Consider the following 21,909-nt stretch of genomic DNA (forward strand, 5'->3'; position numbering starts at 1 on the left):
CCAAGAAAACACAAGAATCCCCAAGCACGCTATCTGTCTCTTTAAGGTATTAGCAGACACCGGTTAACAGATTACAACACAGGTTGATGCAATGATTCAGCAGCAGGTTCTTGTGAATGGTTTGGCCTCCAGCAGAGGCAACATGTTGGCGGTGAATGATTTAGGGGTCAGCCTCACTTCTAGCTGGATCAGATCTACTTTCACTACATGAACACAAGAATGGGTTACCTAAATTGTAACTTCACCCAAACTTTTTGTTTTAGAAATATAGAAAAAGTATAGGACCTCTATCAGATTTGTATCACACTCTGTGTTCCTACTCTAGACATTTTGCCTCATTATCTGTTCTGCTGATCTCCACCAGCAGATGAGGATAACATCCAATGGGAACACAGACAGCAATAAAAAGATGAAGAAGCCGGATGAGTGCAATGGACCTCCTACCTCCTTCTTTGACTCTTTTACCCTACCTTCTCCTTCTGCTTTCTCTTTTCTACTTTTTGGCATATGCTAATTGATTTTTTAGTGCTCATGTTGCACCTCAGATCCTCTAGATTGACCATCATAGGGGCCTTCTTGTGCCCAGCAGATTATACTGTCTTTGCTTTATAGAGCTTGCTGCCCTCATTACCATTCTTGTTAGCTAACATTTGTCAGTCTATGTGTTCCTGTTACCAACTGTTGAATTGTTGAATTGTCATTTGTATTGCACTTGACGTGGGTGCGATACCCACTGTATATTATAATGATCCCATACTTTGACTGTTTTTTAACAAAAAGACTGAACAAGAAAAGATGAAGGAGGTTCTATCTTTCCCTTGCTTTACTAGAATAAAACTGCATTGCAGATTTGTCTCCCTGAGATTTTTCCTCACTTCCTCTTGTCACCTGGCCACATATAGCAATAAAGTTGTGACCAAAGTTTTCAATATTCCTCATTCTACCTAAAAAATAAACAATTACGTTTCAACTTTAAGAGCAGGCAAAAGCCTAAATATTAGTTAGTACATTAGCATAGCCCATTGGATCATAGCACGTCATCACGTATAAGGTCAGTTCAGTTCAGTAGGCTGCATGTGTGCAACAGTCATTGTCTGTATTGTCAACTCAACCTAAAATCATGAAGGCTCTCTTCTTGTCACCCTGCATGATGGACTAATCCAACCATTCTCAACCAGGGTTCCTTTAGAGGTTGCTAGGGGTTCCCTGAGCTGTGGCTAATTGACCTCCCATCTGATGATGCCTTCATAGATCCAGGATCATCACCACTTGACAGAGCCAGTAGCAAGACACAAATGATTTTTTATATGAAACATTTGTAACACATACAAGAACTGTCAGCTCTTAAAGCCACAGTGGGCGACAAAAGAGTTCGGAATGTTCATACAATGATCAAAGGCAGGTGGATGGTAATCAGACCTGAGAGAAATCCCTTATTAAAATGCAAAAGAAGAACAGCAGGGTGCCAGGTTAACAAGGGACCCAATAAAACACTTTAATGTGTAGCTCACTTGCATGTGAACTTAATACAAAGCTCCAAGGGCCAAGTTGGAAAGTGCACAGTAAAGCAGAGGACAGGAATCTTGAGAGCCCTCTACCTTACTGTTCACTTTCCACCTTGGCCATTGGAGGTGTGTATTGAGTATTAACAAGTGGGCTACACATTAACCTGATGCCTTGCTGTTCTTTTGCTAAAATGATTTTTAAAGCTGTCTGTAAGAGGGTGGGGAATTCTTACCACTGACCAGCAACGTAAGGGTCATTTTCATAATATAGCCCAATTACCTAATCTTAGCAGAGGTTCCATGAGACATGACGGGTATTTCAAGGATTCCTCTGGGGTATAAAGGCTGAGAAAGTCTGGTCTAATCTTCCATGATTCTTTTCATTTACCAGAGACCTGACTCTGTTCTCTACCCTGCATAGTTGCCAGGTGACCCTAATTTTGCAAGACAACCCTTTTCTGCTGTTTTGTTTACTGTTTTTAAAAGGTTGACAACATTTACATGTAGTATAGACCAGTCCAGGGGCAGACTGACATCTCATGGGGCCCCCGGGCAAAAGGGGATCATGGGGCCCCTGTGTCCTTGCCCAAACTCAAAAAAGCCTATGAAAAAGGTACCAGGGGCATCTCATGGGGCCCCCTATTGACCCCGGGCCCTCGGGCAGTACCCGAGTTTCCATATGGTCAGTCTGCCCCTGGACCAGTCTTTTTCAACCTTTTTAAAAGGAAGGAACCCCTGAACTATCTATTGGGTCTCAGGGAACCCCAGCTAATAATTACTATATCTACAGTAATTTCTAGCTATTGGCATGACCAAATAAATAAATTTTTAAAGGTAATGCACAAGGCCGATGCGCCCTCTGCTTTGTCTTTTTTCATGCAGTTCATTTGAATTCCCCTGGTCCGTTGAGATCAGGAAGGCGTGCATCTTCTAGGCATCCCATGTGCGGTTCTATTTATTGTGGAGTCTATAGTCCAGCGCAGGAGTAGAAGCTTTTGCTACTTTTTGTCTTGCATCAGGTTCAGGAGAGAATTAGGGCAGGATTTTATCCTGTTCACACATTGGCGGTTTAGAAACGGTTCCCATAGAAGTCAATGGCCTGTAATTCGCACCTGAACCTGAAAGTACTGCTCAGAAATCATACAGGACTCTTTTTCAAACCGCACTGAATCCACATTACCAGTGCACTGGACATATGTGAACAGGCACCATAGGAAGCAATGTTTTTTCACATGTCATGCGGTTAAAACTGCATCCAATTCACATATATGTGAACCAGCACTTAAAGGGTCAGGCACTTCAATTACCGGTTCTTCATCTGCCAGACAGTCATTTCGTCGCATGCAGGGTTCTGGTTCTGGAAATAAATTTCAGGGACAGAGCCAGAGAAATCCCTAGGTGCAAAAGTCCGCCAAGGCAGATTCAAAGTCTGATTCCTTATGAAGGGACACCCCCATTTCTTCGAGTGAGGGGAAGACTTTTTAATTTTTTAGGTGCCTGGAAGTAACTGATCCAAGACAAGTGGGTCATCCCTATGGTTGCTCAGGGGAAAATACTAGAATTTCGGGTCTTCTCTCCTCCCCATTTTCTAAAGTCAAATGTACTCATGAAAAAGAAAGTCTGTTGCAGGTACTTGATAGCTGTTGATTGTGTAAGTTCCAAAGCCAAATGGGGATGTAAGGCCTATGCTAGATCTCAAAGAGCTAAACCAGTTTCTAAATGTTTGTTCTTTTTTGGATGGAATCCCTCTGGTCAGTAGTGGCCTCATTACAAGAGGGAGATTTTCTAACGTACATAGACATCAAGGGCGCATATCTACATGTGCCAATATTTCTCTCTCATCAAAAATTTCTGCTCTTTGCAGTAGAAGCTCGGCATTTTCAGTTTGTGGCACTACTGTTCGGGCTGGCCATGGCTCCTCGAGTATTTACAAAGGTTCTTGCTCCAGTGTTGAGGCTGCCCAGATCTCAGAGAGTATCAGCTATAGGTTATCAAGACAATCTACTACTTAGGGGTTGGTCTGTTCCAAGCTTGAGACAAAATGTGACCCTTGTGGTTCATACTCTGGAACACCTGGGCTGAGTGCTCAACATTGAGAAGTCAACCCTGGAACCAGTACATAGTTACATAGTTATGTGAGATGGGAAAACAGTTCTCATTGTTTGAACACTGTTTGTGTGGAAGTAAATTAATGTTTTGACTGACATTCTTTGGTTTAGCCACAAGATGTCACTGTTTTTCTAACACAGCCTCAGATTGCATAGATATTTGTATATTCATGAAGAGCTGGGGTTTTGCACACAGAGTTGGAGAGAACAGGAAGGAGAGGGAGAAGCCATGTTTTGGAGCATGGTGAATGGGGGGCCATGTGAGCTGAGAATCTGATGACATCCAGGTGTGGGGGCGTCCCTCAGTGGCCAGAGCTGCAGCTGAGTGAAGCTGATGAGATTGCTGCCAGGAAGCTGATGAGATTGCTGCCAGGAATGCTGATGATATTGCTGCCAAGAATGCTGATGAGATTGCTGTCAGGGAGGCTAATGAGAGCAGAGGAACTAAGCAACATATACGGCAAGACCGCATGCTTGTTGGAGAGACATTTGTTCTGTTCAGAGTCACCAGCGGATGAAAAGCAGACCCAGGTTGGTAAGATCATGCACGCACCTCATTTCAGTGTTGGCGCCTTGAGACTGAGTCCAGGCCTATAGTTAGTTACTTAGGGTCTCTGTTTGTGTTAGGCCACAAGTGTTGTTACTGATTATTGGAAGAACTGCACAACTTAAAGTGACATTTCACATTGGAGAGCGGATAAAATCCTACAAACTCAAGCCAGACTGGCATTTTTCTCAGAAGGAATACTCAGGCACGTGCTACAGGACCAGTTTTGGGAGAGGGAATACTGTAGATTTGTGTAAGATTGTAAGCTGTTGTGCTGCACCGCAGGCTAGCCCATACCATACACCCCTACACTGATTAATGCTCTTTTAGGGTAATAACAGGTAAGGTGTGGCAGCTTATTTGTGCCCGCCAGTAGGTAAATTACTACACTTTCTACCTTCATCCATCAGAAGGTGCCAAGCTGTGCAGCACAAGGGTCTCAGCCTTTGGGCTGGGTGTATGTAAATTTATTGTATGTTTCCAGCATTTGTGGTTGTGTTTATTTTCCACATCTAAGTAAAATTCTGTTGTGAAAAAAGCTGGTGTTGGGGTTGCTTTCCCTGTTCGTGACTTCACTGTATCCTGGGGAGCCCACCCCGGTAAACGGCTTACAGTTACATAGTTAGTCTGGCTGAAAAAAGACAAAAGTCCATCCAGTTCAACCAATAAAAAAAAAGTTATAATCCTATACCCACAGTTGATCCAGAGGAAGGCAAAAAAATCCCAGCAAAGCATGATCCAATTTGTTCCTGCAGGGAAATAAAATTCCTTCCTGATCCCCCGAGAGGCAATTAGATATTCCCTGGATCAACTTTACCTATAAATGTTATATCCAGTTATATTCTGTGTATCTAAGAAAGAATCCAGGCCTTTTTTAAAGCAATCCACTGAGCTGGCCAGAACCAACTCTTGAGGGAGCCTATTCCACATTTTCACAGCTCTCACTGTGAACAAACCTTTCCATGTTTGGAGATTACATTTCTTTTCCACCAGACATAAAGAATGCCCCCTTGTCCTCTGTGAGTACAAAGCCTGAAATATTTGGGGATGGTCCTAGACATGGTTCAGGCAAAAGAGTTTGTGCCTCCAGGAAAGAACTGTGCCCTGAGAGATCAGGTTCAGAATTTAGGAGGCAGAAACTATTCTTTGATATGTCTCTGCATGAAATTACTGGGGAAAATGGTGTCCTTGTATTAAGCAGTTCCCCATGCGCAATTTCACTACACATCTTTGCAGAGGTTCTGTTTGGAGCAGGAGGATTCCAGCATTGGATTGCCACATGTTTCTGTCCCCCTGGGTACTGCGGAGCTTGAATTGGTGGTTGGAAGCTTGACCTTTGGAGAAAGGGAGATCTTTTTCTGCCAGTGGCATGAAAGTTGATAACCACCAATGCCAGCCTCTTAGGGTGGGGGTGTCTGTTCTGGAGGAAGCCAAAGTCCAGGGGGCATAGTTTCTGCAAGAAAAAATTTCTACCCACCAATATCCTAGAGCTTCAGAAGGGCATGTTCCAACTCTATCAGCAGCGCACATTCTGGGGGTAGAGAATTGGCAGGTGGATTATCTCCGTCGCCAGCAGTTAGTTCCAGGGGAATGGACCTTGCATCCGGAGGTTGCATTGGGGGTGCCCGGCCAGATTCAACAGCAAGTTGCACAGCTTTGCATCAGGATGTGGTCAGGGTAGATGCCTTGGTAATACCTTGGGGCGGATTATCCTTAATTTAATGATTTTCCCCTGATTCAGCTGCTGCTTGGGATTCAAGAAGAGTTAATTCCAGCTATATTGATTGCCCTGGCTTGGCCCAAGAGGGCTTGGTAGACGGACATAGTGAAGCTAGCAGTGGACAGTCCATAGCCTCTGCCATACCGGCCAGACCTGCTGTCTCAGGGACCAATATTGCACCCAGCTTTACGGTCTCTGTACTTGACGCCATGGCTATTGAGACCCAAATCTTGAGAGCCAGAGGGTCAGATTCAGTCATCCTCACAATGTTGAACATTAGAAATCTAGTTCCAAAGAACATTTATTACAGAACTTGGAAGGCTTATATTTCCTAGTGTGAGGTCCAGAAATGGCATCTGTGGAAACATGTGATTGGTAGGATTTTGTCTTTTCTCCAATCGGGTCTGGAAAAGTTGGTATCAGTTTGTAAAAACAAGTTGGCTGTGGGTACCGTTAAGAGCCAGGTTTCAGCTTTGGCCATTTTTCCAAAGACTCATAGCATGTCACTGTTTGGTTCATACTTTTCTGCAAGAAGTGATGCACATAGTTTCTTCTATGAGACAGCCCCCGTGTCCTTGGGACTTGAACTTGGTCTTGGCAGTATTACAGAAACCACCATTTGAGCCTGTTAGGGAGATTTATTTAGCTCCATTGATATAGAAGGTTCTGTTTTTGGTGGCAATCACTTCTTCAAGAAGGGTGTCAGAGCTGGCAGCTCTGTCTTATAGAAAGCCACTTTTTATTTAGCATCAGGATAAGTTCGTATTGCAGTCTCATCCATTTTTTTTGCCAAAGGTGGTTTCTAGTTTTCATTTAAATTACGGCATTGTACTGCCTTATTTTTTTCCTAGGCCTCGGCCATCAAGAGAAAGATCTTTGCATGCCCTGGATGTGGTATTGGCTGTAAGGGTCTTCTTGAGAATGAAGGCACAAATCAGAAAATCAGATTCTTTGTTTGTTCTGCCAGATAGGCCCAAAAAAGGGCAGGCGGCAGCCAAAGCAACTATTTCTCATTGGATACGCCAGTTAATTATTCAAGCCTATGGTGTGAAGGGTGAGAGCACACTCTACCAAGAATGTGGGGGTGTCTTGGGTTATCCGCCATCAGGTGTCAGTTGCTTAGGTTTGCAAGGCCGCTTCATGTTCTTTGGTTCATATAATCACAAGGTTTTACCAGGTGGATGGCAGAGCCATGGAGGATTCTGCTTTTGACCGCAGCATATTATGAATGGCTGAGTAGGCCCTATGGGATTGATGGTTGTGGCTATTATAGTGTCAGATTTTTTATTGCTTTAGGACATCCCACATAGCCATGAATAGCCTGCTCTGTGTGCCCTGATGTACGATAAAGAAAAATTTTTTTTCTGCATACTTACCTGTAAAATGCATTTCTTGGAGTACATCACAGGACACATTGGTCCCGCCCCTCTTTCTGGAATTTTATTGCTTGCTACAAAGCTGAAGTACTTCCTGTGTAGGAGGGGTTAGTAGGAGTGAACTTCCTCTCTGATTGGTCAGCTTGTGTCCATTCACCTATAGGTGGCATATAACCCCCATAGTCATGAATAGCCTGCTCTGTGTCCTGTGACGTACTCCAAGAAATGGATTTTACAGGTAAGTATGTAGAAAAGCTTAAAGTCCATCTCTATCTTTTTTTTCAAAAAGTAGGTAACAGTCACAACTTTTGTCAGATTTTACTTGTTGCCTGCGTCCCAGTTACAGTGATTTTCCTTGCTTCCTGTCCTTATGACACCAGGACAAGAAATGAGAGTGGCCGAATGCAAAAAGTACAGGAAAAAAGAGAGCAATAAAAACCTGACTGATGTTTTAACCCCAAACCCCAACAGTTTTCTCTCTGTTCCCCATGGAAATATGTCTGATCATTTCCTGTCCTTATAACACCCTGTATCTCCCTAATGGGAAAACAGAGAGCAGTAAAAAGCTTGATATGCGTTCCTTTCCTTCCCCACTCTGTAAAAACTAAAAGAAACGTTTTGGCTGAACTTGAGAAATAGGGCTTAATTTGACTAGACAAAAGTGAAGCAGAAGGAAGAGCTAAATATTAACATTCCAAATTACTGAGAAACAGTAAAATGAAAGCCCTTCCTATTTGTAGCATATCATTTTTCTTAACCTTTTGCCGCCTGGCCAATGGCCGTTTGGCGTCCGGCAAAATCCCTCAGCGTTCCGTGTGGACGCCATACGGCGTCCTCCCGGGCATGCACAGTTTGCGCGCCTGCAGAGCCGCAAAGCGGCGCGATCTGTCACCGGCCGTGTACCTCAGACACGGCCGATGACAGATCTGAGTATCGGCCCTGTTGCCGGTACCATGTGACCTGCTGTGACCAATCACAGCAGGTCACATGACAGTTGTATACAATGGATGGCTTCATTCATGCCATCCATTGTATACTAGTATGTCTAGCTGTGAATGGTCACAGCGATCACATGCACAAGCTGGGCCAATCACAGCCCAGCTGTGTCATGTGATTAGCCGTGGCCAAATCACAGCTAAGCACAAAAAAAAAAACCCTGAATGAATCGATGTCATTCAGGTAAATGCTTGCTTATAGCAAAGTAATTCTTTGCTATAAGCAAATTGTGTAATAGAAAAAAAAATACTGATCACTTCCCCAAAGTAGTACAATGTTACTATGGTAACATTGTACTACTTTGGTCATGGTGAAATATGAAAAAAAAAATCTGAAAAAAGAGAAAAAATTTAATAAAATATTAAAAATAATAAAAGAAATTAAAAAAATGTTAAAAAAATTATAATTTTTTTTTCATACTGTCACCAGTCAGTGTTCCTGATCACCGCCATGCCAGTTATATGATGCTGCTGTACTGCACTGGTGACAGTATGTAAAAAAAAAATAGTGAAAATTATTTTTTTCATTTTTTAATTTTCCGAAAAATTATGACAAAAAAATACAACTGCAAAAAACTCGCCATGCCTCTTATGAAGTACGTCGGACTGTCTACTTTGCAAAAAGGGGTCATTTGGGGGATATCTGTACTGTTCTGACATTCTTGGACCTCAAGAAAATAGATTGGCTGTCAGTACTTTAGGATTGATCAATATTCAGATCTATACCATAGTTTGTGAACTCTATAACTTTCCTACAAACTAAATAATACATCCTAATTTGGGATATTTACAGCAAAGACATGTAGCAGAATACATCTCGGCCTAAATTTATGAAGAACAATTATTAATTTGCAAACTTTTATAACAGAAACAAAGAAAAACGTGTTTTTTTTCAAAATTTTCAGTATTTTTTTGTTCATTTAGCAAAAAATAAAAATCCCAGTGGTGATTAAATACCACCAAAAGAAAGCTCTAGTTGTGTGAAAAAAATGATAAAATTTTAGTTTCGGTACAATGTTGTATGACAGCGCAATTGTCATTCAAAGTGTGAGAGCGCTGAAACCTGAAAAATGGCGTGGGCAGGAAGGGGGTAAAAGTGCCCGGTATGGAAGAGGTTAAACAACATTTGCATGTTTTTTAATGAGGTGTTAGATTTTGTCACAAGTGTCTTTATACTCTCAATGTCTTCCCTACCTGCAGGTCTCTGTGGTGATGTTACAAACTGGTACCCCTCTCCCTCATCCCAATTGGCTGCTGTTAACTGTACGCCTAGCCTCCTGCAACCAGATCCTAGACCCCTGGGTGTACATCCTCCTTCGCCGCTCTGTGCTTCATCGTCTTTGCAGTATCTTTGTGAGAGTGGCTCGAGTACGAGGAGGGAAACCAATCCGCTGGGATCCTGGAGACTTCCAGAGCTCTGACCGCAGTGCAGTCAGCCATCTATAGACTTCTTACATCAAAACATCATACAGGAACAACATTTTAAACTTCGTGGAGGAGAAAACTGCTTGTTGTACATAAAGATCTTACACAGGAATGAAAAGATCTTTGAAAAATAAAAATTTCCATGAACGATTGTAGTAACCAGTTCTACAAATCAAGGAGTGTGTCTTTATTTTGGCCTTTACAAGGCGAAATACAAAAATTCTGTGGAGTAGACAACCTCTAGCTGTACATATGGATCTTGCACAAGAATACAAAAATCCTTAAGAAGAACCATTGGACACCTCATTAGAATTTTGATTTTGCATGATAGTAGTGTTGAGAATGCTACAAATCAAGGAGTCGGATCATGGACTTGGACAGTATAAGACCTAGATGACTTGAAAATAAAATGTTGCTGCTCATTGCAGTCTTATGTTGGTCATATATGAAATGACCACATCCTCAGAATATTCTTTTCCCACCTCACGTACATATTATTTCTTTGTGTCTACTGGAGGAGCTTTTCCTAGTGGCTTATCTCTATTCAGTGCTAGATTATCTTTGGACATTTAAAAGAGGACAATGGGTAATTTGAAAAAAATCTTCCAATATGCTGAAGATTGAGTGAAAATGTTCTTCTGAGGTTCTCTGATGTGATGTTTCGTACTCCATACACTGTGAAATTATTGCATGGTAATAGTTCTTGCTCCATGTATGGACAGCCTTTAGGGTTCATGGACTTTGACCAGTGTTATCTCTCCAGCTGACCTGTGGCCTGCTACATCTATTGTAGATACTCTCAACTTAGCCAAACCTGAAACCACATGTCAGAGAACATAATGGAGATAATTTAGACTGCTCTTACAGCTTTTTGAGATACCAGAGGTCTAAAACGTAAAGCAAGTCTGTCATATACAAACTTACAGTCAGGTACAAAGGAGGAGATTTCCTAAAACTGGTGCAGCTGTGCATAGTAACCAATCAGCTTCCATGTTTTATTAGCTTAAAGTGGATGTAAAGGCTCACAGCCAGTAAGCCAATGAAGAGAGAGAGGGGGCAGGCCGAGCTGCGGCTCTTTGTGTGAATGGACATGCAGAAAAGCAGTTCAGGAGCGAGCCAACTTGGGTTCCCCCATGGCAAGCTGCTTGCTCTGGGCGCACCTGGCAAGAGAAAGGGGCCAGGAGTGCAGGCGGGAGACCCAAGAAGAGGAGGATTGGGGCTGCTTGTGCAAAACCACAGAGCAAATAAGTACAACATGCTTGTTATCTTTTTTTTTAATTGCCTTTATTATATCTTTAATTGAACAAGCTGAAGTTAGAAGCTGATTGGTTACTATGCACAGCTGCACCAGTTTTAGTAAACCCCGCCCAAGGTGTCTACTGTAAAGGTGCCTACCCTTACTTGCAGAAGACTCTAAGTCGTGCCTCTGAGCCCCAATGCCAGGCCATTCTGATAAGCAGATCTCTGGCACCCCCTGGCATTGTTGAAGTTTGTTCCTTCCTTCTACCTCCCAATGAGGCAGCCCATAATAGTAAAAAGTTAATAGGAATGTGTGGAGGGGGGGATGGACAAGGCAAGCTACCATACTACAAAGTAGGGGAGGAGTGGGGCTCTGGCTGCCAGAATGGCCTATAATTCAGGTGTAATGGCAGTTTTTTTGACATTACAGAATTTGTTTAAAAAGAAACTATATCGTTTAGAGTGAATTTTTTTTACAGTTTATTACTTTTGAAACTTTTTAAAATATCATTACCACATCTTTGAAAATTAAACACTGAAAGCAAGGTGCACCCATGACACTGGTGTCACACTATTATGGGTTCACTATACAGAGAGCACAGTAGAAGTTATTTGCATTCAGACAGTCTCTACCTTTAAATTGAATCCCAATACAACCCTTTATCTAATCCTAAACAGATCTGGAGGCAGAAAGGTTGGGCTAGGGGCAGAATTGCTTGCATAAAACAGTGTATAAATTTTGACTTTAGCACTGTAAATAACAGGCTTTATTTCAACAAAGCAGCTATGATGAGCCTGCTAAATATGTGAAAAGGAACCTAAGCTCCACCTGCTGGCAGGAAAAGTATTTTTGAAATACTAACAGGCAATACTTCACAATATTAAAGAAGTTAGGCATTTATAAAATTGTTTTTAGACCTAAAAACCAATATAAAGACCATAAATTCACTGTTAAAAAAAGAACAAATACACAAAAACACCACACCTTTTTTTGGTCTGCTTTGTGCAGTCACTGACTTTATTGGCCAAAGAGCATGCCATAGCTCAACCAAGAGAGGCAATCCACATAAATACCCAGGTATGAATTCCACAGAAATGTGAGCAACTGTTTTGTAGGAACAACAAAGTCACACTTGTGATAACAAACCCATCCAGTGACAGATGCTGCCCTGTGACAGCTCTACATGAAGCCTTCACAAATTTAACAGAACTTCACAAACTTGTATCAGAGAGAGAAAACACAATGTCTATGTCACCTTGCACGACATTTTGTATAAAAGATTATATTAATAAACTATGGTGTCTCATTTCTCTCTTCTGCATTATGAACTGTTTTTTCCTAGATTTGGAATATCAGATGTTAGCACGTTGGCACTGGAGGCAGGGGGGTGCTGCTTGCACAGTTGCATTCCTTCCTCAGAGCCACTGAGGATTTGTACAACCAGATCAGTGGCCACAGTGTGAGAGGGTTCATGGAAGCCAATTATGAAAAGAAGATTGTAGTATGCAATAGGCTGTGAGCATAAGATCCTGCAAGACAGATAATATATTGAGATTTAGGAAGATAGATTATAATAACGCTTACCTAGTTATCCATAAAAACACAACATCATGCATAAATATTTCTAAATGGATGGAGCTTACTTAGGTTGGCCAATAAACGATATATCTAACATCACACTATTGAGCTTTGTTTATCAGGCTTTACTTGGGTTAACAAGAGAACCCCTCTGAGAACATATGCAATAATTGAGGCTCTGATCCTTGATCAAAGTCTTAATAATTAGTGTGAGTCTTTTTTTCTGGATGGGACTTTGGAAGCTACTTGAAAAAAGACTAATTCTAATTCTTGTGGCTATCAATGATATTTCTGTTTCTCCTTAGTGCTGGTGTCTAAGGGTCCTTTCACACGGGGCGGACCCGTTTAGTGGTTCTGCTTGCTCAGCGGGGGATCTCTCCACTGATCCCCGCTGAGCAAGAGGATGACAGCTCTGTGTCTGCTTTGCTGCTGCAGAGCAGACTCAGAGCAGCTCGCTCAACTCAATGGGCGGTCGGATGAAAATGGACCGCCTGCCCATTCTCATCTGATCCAATCCCATTGACAGAAGGCGAATTGGATCCCCATCCGTCCCTTATTGGCAGATCGGATCAGATCGGATGTCGGTGGCTGTAAACGGACACATGTCCGTTTACACCCGCTGCTCCATAGAGCAGAAAGGAGGTTCTGATCAGGTCCAACTGAAAAAAGGGTAGGCGGATCCGATCTGAACATTCATGTAAAGACCCCTAAGGCAAGACTGAAAATTAAGGCCTTTGAATACCTACAAATTACATACTCAATACAATGCTTTGTTGTAGCCTGAAACTCAAAGTCACTACCAAAATGGCTCAAACCTTAATGTTGGCCACGTTTTGTACATTGTGATAGATATGGCAAGTAAGCTAGCAGCCATTTTACAATTTATTGTTAACTGCCAATGTCCTTCTCACCAAGATTCAATATCTGCATCTTCTGTTGGATCCAGGGCACCCCATTGTCCTATGGACCATACCAACTGTTTCTGAGATTCAGAGGGACCAGGTGCATAGATAAGTTCGGATACTCCCATTATCGGTTCTTCTCTACAGCATAAGAAATAACTGTGAATAAAGGTCAAACATTGAAGTGACACAAAGTTTAGGTGGACCAGGAATGTTTCTATAAAGACAGATTCATGGTTTATAAATTCAGTTTCATACTATTTGGTAGTGATCACACTTCCTTCAGCAGTCCCTTCCGTGACCTCAATATTCCAGCGCATTCTCTTGTAGAGGTTAGGCAAAGCTGGAGAGTATGTTGCTTGGCTGAAATATTGGAAGATTGATATCTGATACTTGCCTCCAAGACAGAAGCTCCCACACAGGACAGCCGGCATACTGGAGGACAGACAGGAAAGCACGCATTCAGTGCCACAATTATTTGCATACTATTTTTTTTTAAAATAACTTCTTTACCTTTTGTACAAAATTAAGTGAATCTATAACTTATTTAATGACAACATGTTTAATCTTTAATGACAATGATGTGATTTTAGTACACCGATCTTTCCACTGAACTTTTGTGTTTTGACATGGGGACTGCCCCCCAAATGAATACATTAGTCAGCACTTGCAGTCATTGGCTGAGAGTGCTGATCGGATGCCAATCGGCAGATGTTTTTCTGGCATGCCCGTTCTACAGAAGCTGGATGTTTGCCCAGCTTCGGTTGAACAGGCTGCGGTACACTCATGCCAAATTGGCCGGGTTCTGTTGAACTGACTGATACTGGCTGATATTTGGCCATGTGTGTACCAGGCATTAGTACAGGCCATCAGATCTTCGCCAGAGCACCCAGTAAGGTATGTTGGTCTCTGTTGATAGGTATACCAGGTTTTGACCTACAGGCACACTTTTGCAAATGGCAGCTGACCTGAAGTTAGTAGCAGAGTGTGGTACAAGGCTGATAGGCAGATATAGAAAGAGATGCAGGCCAAAGGTAACACAAGCAGTGAACAAACGTAGTCGGTGCAAATACGACATCAGCAACCAAAGAAGTAGGAATATAGAAGCATAGGAGCTAACACAGACTGAAGCCCGGAGCTAGGAAATAAACACATTGCAAAGGAAATGTGTTTTGACCTGTGCAGGGGCGGACTGACAACTCATGGGGCCCCCGGGCAATAGGGGATCATGGGGCCTCTGTGTCCTTGCCCAAACTCAAAAAAGCCTATGAAAAAGGTACCAGGGGCATCTCATGGGGCCCCCAACTGACCCCGGGCCCTCGGACAGTGCCCGAGTTTCCAAATGGTCAGTCCGCCCCTGGGCCTGAGCACAGCTAAATAGTGAGGTTGATTGACAGGCTGGGTGGGGACAGACTGTGCATATGTCATATTAACTAGTAGGTGTGAGTCCTGTGAATCAGAACAGGTCTGCAGTATAAGGTGTAGCACTACCCCCTTAGGAGTCGCTGAATTATTATTGGGCCCCCTGTCATTCTCCTGACCCCACTTCAAAAGCCCAACCCCTGTTGACACACTGTACACTTCTGGCCAGGGCAAGCCCTCTGTTTACTACCACAAAATAGACACACACACCAGTTAGAGTGCACTGATACTTGTTTATGTTGGAGTTGAATGTGGGCACAGTAAAAAAGCATAAAGTAATAGGTGTGCAAATAATAACAGTTATCACTTTAATGGCTTTAAGCAAAAGTCAATACACACAGCAAGAATCTCAATCAGTTATGGACATCCTGCAATTCAAAATTTAACAAAGAACCTCAGCTCTGAGAAGTTTCTGTCCCCAGTGAGTATAAGGAAGGCTACCAAATGTAAGGCTAGCTTACTTTGGGTCCTCAGAAGCTGATGACAAGGTTCAAGAGAGTTATTGTCCCTTTTACTGCAGTGAAAGATCTTCTGCACACTCGTTGGGGCCCAGTTGGTGCACTACAAGAATTCAGATTTCCTTGGTTGCAACAGGTGGAAGTCTCTCAAAGGATTAATGCAAGGGCAGGCACTACTCGTTTAAGCAGTATTTAACTTGGGCAGTACCCCCTTTAACTCACAAGGTGAAATGTAGATTTTATGCAAGAGATATAAAGGGTGGACAGCAGTGCTCGTTGGTAAGGGTTACTTCCTCTCTAGGCTGCAATAGCAACTGGCAACAGTGACAAGTGTCCCTTGATGAATGTGAGCCAATTGCAAGAGAAGCAGTGATGTGGCTAGGCCTGCAGAGTGTGGGCACTGTAGCAGGCTCTGGTGAATGGATTATGCTTAAGATGTTTTTACTAATAGGCTGTTTGAGCTGGGCCTCAACATGTATGAACTGTGAAGAATGTCAGTAACTAGATGAAGAATGGTTGATTTGAGAAAATGTCAGTGTCGATTTATTTGGCTAGAGGATGGAACTCTCTCATCCGATCCGTGGCATCACTCAGGTCCCGAGCGGACTCTCTCTATAGATGAAGGGGGGTCCTTTGGTCCCTCCTGATCATTTTAGTCCTGACACAGCACTCCAGATCACTGTCTGACAGGGTAGCTCCCCAGATTTTTCAGTGATGTCAGCGGTCGGCTATTCCTCCCTTTCTCCACTCTCACACTCTGCGGCCTGGTCCGGTCCTCCAGCATTCCACATAGACTTCTCCTCACACCTACTCTCCAGCTCTCACAGCTTACTTCCTATTCCCAGGTCCCGGGCTGCTGTATATATACAGTATATATATATATATACTGTATATATATATGATTTTGCATTTCCGAGCAGGGGGCATGTGCGAGCTGCGCGCGCCTTACCCGCGCTGCCATTCATGTCCACAGATGTCAATCACCGGATCCCAGCCGGCAATTAACCGCCGGCGCCCGGTGATTACCGACAAGCACCGATGGGGAGGAAGACTGTTTTGTTTACAGTCTTCCTCCCTGTCATCTCGGGCACACTGCTCAGGATGGCTGTGCACAGCACAGCCCAGCCATCCCAATCAGTGTGCTTACAGTGAAGCACACACCCCAGCCCCCTAGTAAAACACTCCCTGCACATAGTTAACCCTTTGATCGCCCCTCACATTAACTCCTTCCTGTCCAGTGCCATTAGTACAGTATCAGTGCTTTTTGTTAGAACTGATCACTGTATTGGTGCCACTGGGGATGTCAGTGACACCAAGTTAGTTCCCCCCAGTGTCAGAATGTCCGCTGCAGTCCCACTAAAAGTCACTGATCGCCGCCATTACTAGTAGGGAAAAAAAAACAATATCTATACCGCCATTTGTAAACGCTATAACTTTCACGTAAACCAATTAATTTACATGTATTGAGACTTTTTTTTTTGCAAAGACATGTAGCAGACTATATTTTGCCCTAAATTTATGAGGAAATTTGATTTTTAAATTTTTTTTACAGGATATGTCTAATAGCAAAAAGTCCAAAATATTGCTTTTTCTCAAAATTGTTGGTCTTTTTTTGCTTATAGCGCAAAAAAATAGCTCAATTCGTGGGAAAAAAAGGATGTAAATTTAATTTGGGTGCATAGTTGCACGACCGTCAGTTAAAGTAACACAGAACCTTAACACAAAAAATGGCCTGGTCAGGAAGGGGGGTAAATCCTCAGGAGGGTAAGTAGTTAATCTCTTATCTTCCAGCAAAGTCCTGCAGCTCAGCCTACAAAGTCCATAAAGCTTTTCACCAGAATGTGTGTGTCACCAAGTTGCAGGACATTTCCACTTTGTGTCTCTTTTAACATCCTGCAATCTGAATTATAGCAGGGGGGTACAAAGGTAATAGAGATTACACAGTGATAGAACTACACAGTGTTGCAGATCAACTTTACTGCTGAGCTATGACAGTAGTGGTGTATAGAATGGCACTGATGTCATCGCATTGCATCATCAAGACTGCCCACCACCAGGAGAAGAATGAACAGGAAGAGGTCCCAGCGAGTCATGTGACCAATCCAACAATTTGGGATAGAGGTAGACAAAAGCAAAAAACAAAAACATAACATACACGCTGGGGGGGAGAAATTAGTGGAAAAGAGGGAGAGCTAAGCCAAAAGTTGGGCTTTAAACACTTTATATAGATACAGTATCAGAGACAGCGTTTCATTGTTGCACTTCTCCTGACTTCACTATAAATTCTAAAATTAATTTCCTCTCTCTAGTGGATTTCTTTGTTCCACAACTGGTGTAAATAGAGCCCCTACAAATATTTAGCAATTCACTCACCCTTCTGGGTCTGTATCATCCAGAGAGATGAGGCCAAATGAGCTGTACAGAAGAGACAGATGTTCCAGATGTTTCACCAGAAGCTCAGACATATCCAGGAGCTAAAGAAATACATTTAGAAACTTTCACGTCAATGTCACATACTGTGTGATGACAAGTTCCAGCATCTCCAAGAAGCATCTGCCCAACTACCAGAACATGTCTGACACAAATGTACTAAACCGTTCTGACTTTTTATCCATTTTTGTTCAATTAAAACTGTTGGCCAAAACAATTGTTTTCAAGGAGCCTTGTTCATATCGCAACTCCGCCTTCAGGCAGGGTGAAGTGCGTTGTGGAAAAATGTAGACATGCTGCATTTTTCTACAACAAATTGAAGCTCACCTGATGTCAGTGCAAGCAGCAAAAGGTAGATAGATGAGAATTGTGACATTTCAATAAAAAGGTAAAGTTGTCATATACTGTACAACAAGTGTACAATGTGATTGGATGTGTCCATTGGTTTTCAGGTTTATTCGTTCAGAGAGTAATGCCCTGTACACACAATAAGAAAATCATACAAAACTTTTCGTACGAGGACCGATTGTCCGATAATCGGATCGTTAGTACACAGCTTTCGAGAGCCGATCGCGACAATTCGTGTGACAATATCTGAAGGGATAAGCATGAAAATTTTTCTCGTACGATACCAGTTTGTATGATTTTCTTTTAATCAGTACAGTATTCATCCAAAAATACAATACAAATACAATACAATACATGACATCACTTTCGAAATTCTTTTCTTTCATAGGAGAGTTTTCGTATCATTAGCAAGCTTTTCACTTTCAATGTGAGACTAGCAGGTGGAAAAAAAACGGACAATTGTTTGTCCGATATTCTCATGTGTACGGGGCTTTAGCTGGGATCCTTTATTCTGATTGGCAAGGAACTGCGCTGGACTACTTGATTGACAATATATTTACATTATGGGACTTTTTTAGGTTTTTTTTTTTAATAAAGGACTTGTCAAAAAGTGTCTTCATTTACTATTTATATATTTTTAATGAGCAGGGGTATCATGTACACCTTACTCATTTACATAGGGGGTGGAGCAGGTATCTGGGGACATTTTTTAACGGGAGATTCCAGATTCCAATAAGCCCCCTACCTGGAGACCCCCACAACCATCCATCCAGGGCTTTTTCCTTATCAACACTGGCAAGCTACCACCAACATATTGAGGGCATGTGGCCTGGTAAAATTCAGGAGGGGGGGCCACATGCTTGTTCCCGCCTTCCTTTTCTGGTCTCCCTTTATTTCCTAGAATAAAGGCCTGGTATGACTTTTGGGGGGAGGTTGTGGGGGTCCGTGTTTTTTACAGGGAGGTCCCTCTTAAGAACCATGCCAGATTCAGAAGGATTTTTGCATTATTAATGTTGCCCATTAAGCATTACTAAAATTGCGGCTCCCTGCCAAATATAATAAGAATTAATTTTTTTTTGCTTTGTTCCCCAGGCCAGTGCCCAGCCCCCATGCCATTTGTTTTATAATTCCTTGCCTATTAGCTGAGAAAATAGAGTTTGGATTCAGCATTAGACCTTCAGTAAGGTTCACCAAAGCCAGGCACATTTGGCTCATCCCTAATGATAAACTGCAATACATAATTCTTTTGCTATGGGGGTTTCGATACACTTTGAGGTTCCATCCCCAGTAGAATTTATTTAGGAATTTGGTTTTCTGCTCCTAGAAGCTAATAATGTTATCCTATGTGTTCATGCACACTATTTTAGGCTAGTAGCATTTTTCAAGTTTAAGCGTTTAGGAGCAGAAAAAAATTGTTTTTGTAGAGTTTTTGGGAGCGTTTTTTCTAGGCAGAAAAAAACACTGACCACTTCTAAATGCTCCTAGATGCTTTTAAACATTACTGAAATGCTACTAAAATGCTATTACCAGTTTTTTTTTTATCTGGCGCTAGTGTGTATGGAGCCTAATTCAGGCATTTCCGTAGTGCACCCATCTACTCTAATCCCTTTTGCTGGTAATTTGAAGAACACATTCTAAACTGTCTGAGAAATCTGAATATCCCAACTGGAGATGCAGAACAACATGGTGGAGGATGTTACAATACATAGGCTTCAAAAATGAAAATATTAGGTGAAACCTTTGAAGAGCTGTGTGTACTATGGTTGAAATGGATTGTAGTAAACACAAATACAGAATAGCTAAGTGGGCTCTCTGCCTTTAGCACAGTAGCAGGCATTTGGATATTTTTCTGCTAAAGGTCCCCATAGCCTGCTTGAAATTTGATTGGTTCCTGCTGAATCAGCTGAAAAGGTTATTTCCCTTCCACTGTAAAACCTGCCCTGAGGTAGAGAGAAAGGTTTCTCCTAGTAATTAAGGGACGTGAGGGATTTAGTTGCACAGGCTGGAGAGAAAGAGAGCTCTAGTTGAGTTCGAAGGTGATGCCTAACCTGAAGTTGATAGCTCTGACCATGGAATAAGCTCAGGAAGTGTCCTGGTAATTGTGAGTGGTGTAATGTGCCCTCTGACATTAATACAGAACCACCCTTATATAGGACTGCCCACTATTTCTTTGAACTGGGATGAAAATACTGTTACCATAAGTTTGGGACTGTATCTGATTACTGTGAAGTAAAGGAGGTACAGTATGTGCAGAATTCAGCCTCAGTGTAGTGTGATGTAATGACTAAAAATTGTGTGGGACAGAAGTTTTAGTTTGATATGCACAGCCAATACCTGGGGAGCAGTGAGTCTTTGTGTGAAGAGTCCAAACCTGATCAGCCTATGAGCTGGTGATGGTTAAGGGAAATGGTCTCTATCCTGTCAGTGACAGAAGAACCCCCTCTCAATGGATCACGTGTTAGGTGATCTGGGCCCCCATGTTTCGTGGGCCCCAGGTTTCAGCTGGACCTACTAAGCCTTAACCTGTTATCATATGTATAATGTAGAGAAGGTGTGCTCTATGTGTAAAGGGGGTTTGATGTGGATACAGATCAAGGATGGAGTGGAAAGGATCTCAAACCTGCCGTCTGTGTCGTGTGTGGCATAGTGGTCTGCATGGGCTTTGGGGTGGAAACAGTATGGAGAAGGTGGTTCCTGGATGTCCCTGCCTACACAGTGCCTGCATCATATCAAATGTAGTCACCGTTCAGGTATTCAGGCAGCTACGTGTGTCACAACAGCCTCAATTCATTAGCAATGAAGCTTCCTCCATGTATGCTGTTAGCATGGAGGGGGGGAATCAACTGATTTCAACTGAACTGAATCAACTGAAATCAAGCCATTTATGGTGGCCTTAAAGTGGATGGTCAGCCAATTTGTACCCTTATAAGGGGCCAAGATGCAATCAAATGCTTAGGTTTTTACATTCATGACTGACACCAGAGGGAACCTTGAGCAGTGTTTTCACCAGCAAAAGTAGTATGTCAGCCCTTCTATTCTAATTTTCCATGCCAGCAAGACTGTTAACATAGTTTGGAAGTTGGGGTTTACACAGTGCTGTCTACCCATCTTCATGTGGCAGCACTGGGCCAATCATCTGACAGGTTCTCTTTAAATAAAGCAGGTAATCCGATTTACATGAGTGTTCCATTTTTGCTCCCATTTTATTTCCACCAATCCATATCTTACCTGCCTCTTGAAGGTTTCGGGCCAAGGGTTGCTTTCGCTATGTGTGCTTCTCGCAGCAGATTCCAGGAAAACCAGGAAAGGCTCACAGTTTGTCATTAAATTGGGGAGATCGGTAGAGTAGTGTCTTTCAGGAATTAAGTTGTTGCTGTAGAGAAATAATAATGCCACAATAAAAGGATTACGAACACTTGTAACAACTACAGTATAATCAAACTCAAATCTCCATTTTGTGTTCCCCTTGCATGAAAACTGAACTCCAGCCAAACAAATAAGAACACGGTTGACATATTCTATATATGTCAGCTATGTCCCCCAGAAAAATGTGTGGTTCAGTTCAGCCATTTTTGTGATTCACCTACCCCTGCCACACGACATGTTGATGAAAGATACATATCCATCGAGTTTAAGCAAGAGTGTTTTCCAATTTGCTCCAAAGGGAAAAATAACTTCGTAAACGCCAAAGACAACAAGGCACTCATTGGATTATCATTCTCTGGTGAAATGTTCCGCCTCTCCAACTTCAGGCTTGAAGGCAGGGCCCATCTCACTAGGCCTCCTGGCAGCCTCCTTCCTCAGCCTCACATCTTTCTCTCTCCCACACTCCAACTCCAACTCCTGCAGCTGAGC

The 21,909-nt window shown here is 42.5% G+C and overlaps 2 protein-coding genes across 3 annotated transcripts in view; one reads left to right on the plus strand and one right to left on the minus strand.

Annotated features, from left to right (window-relative positions):
* PTGER1 (prostaglandin E receptor 1) overlaps nt 1-12,222 on the plus strand; it is a 32,062-nt gene extending 19,840 nt beyond the window's left edge. For both annotated transcript variants that reach the window (XM_089651773.1, XM_089651774.1), the window contains one exon: nt 9,452-12,222. In XM_089651773.1, the coding sequence (XP_089507899.1) occupies nt 9,452-9,697 (246 nt within the window). In that variant the 3' untranslated portion in view covers nt 9,698-12,222. The remainder of the gene's footprint in view (nt 1-9,451) is intronic.
* Nucleotides 11,916-21,567, minus strand: CUNH19orf67 (chromosome unknown C19orf67 homolog). The gene is made up of 5 exons (XM_089651776.1): nt 21,283-21,567; nt 17,650-17,750; nt 13,655-13,831; nt 13,406-13,555; nt 11,916-12,445 (listed from the first exon to the last, which is right to left on the minus strand). The coding sequence occupies exons 1-5, from the start codon at nt 21,376-21,378 to the stop codon at nt 12,238-12,240; spliced, it is 732 nt and encodes a 243-aa protein (XP_089507902.1). The 5' UTR covers nt 21,379-21,567; the 3' UTR covers nt 11,916-12,237.
* Nucleotides 21,568-21,909: the final 342 nt, after the last annotated feature.

This window comes from Staurois parvus, unplaced genomic scaffold (assembly GCF_062004578.1).
Source record: "Staurois parvus isolate SC_StPar_1 unplaced genomic scaffold, SC_StPar_1.0 ptg000662l, whole genome shotgun sequence".
Lineage (NCBI taxonomy): Eukaryota > Metazoa > Chordata > Amphibia > Anura > Ranidae > Staurois > Staurois parvus.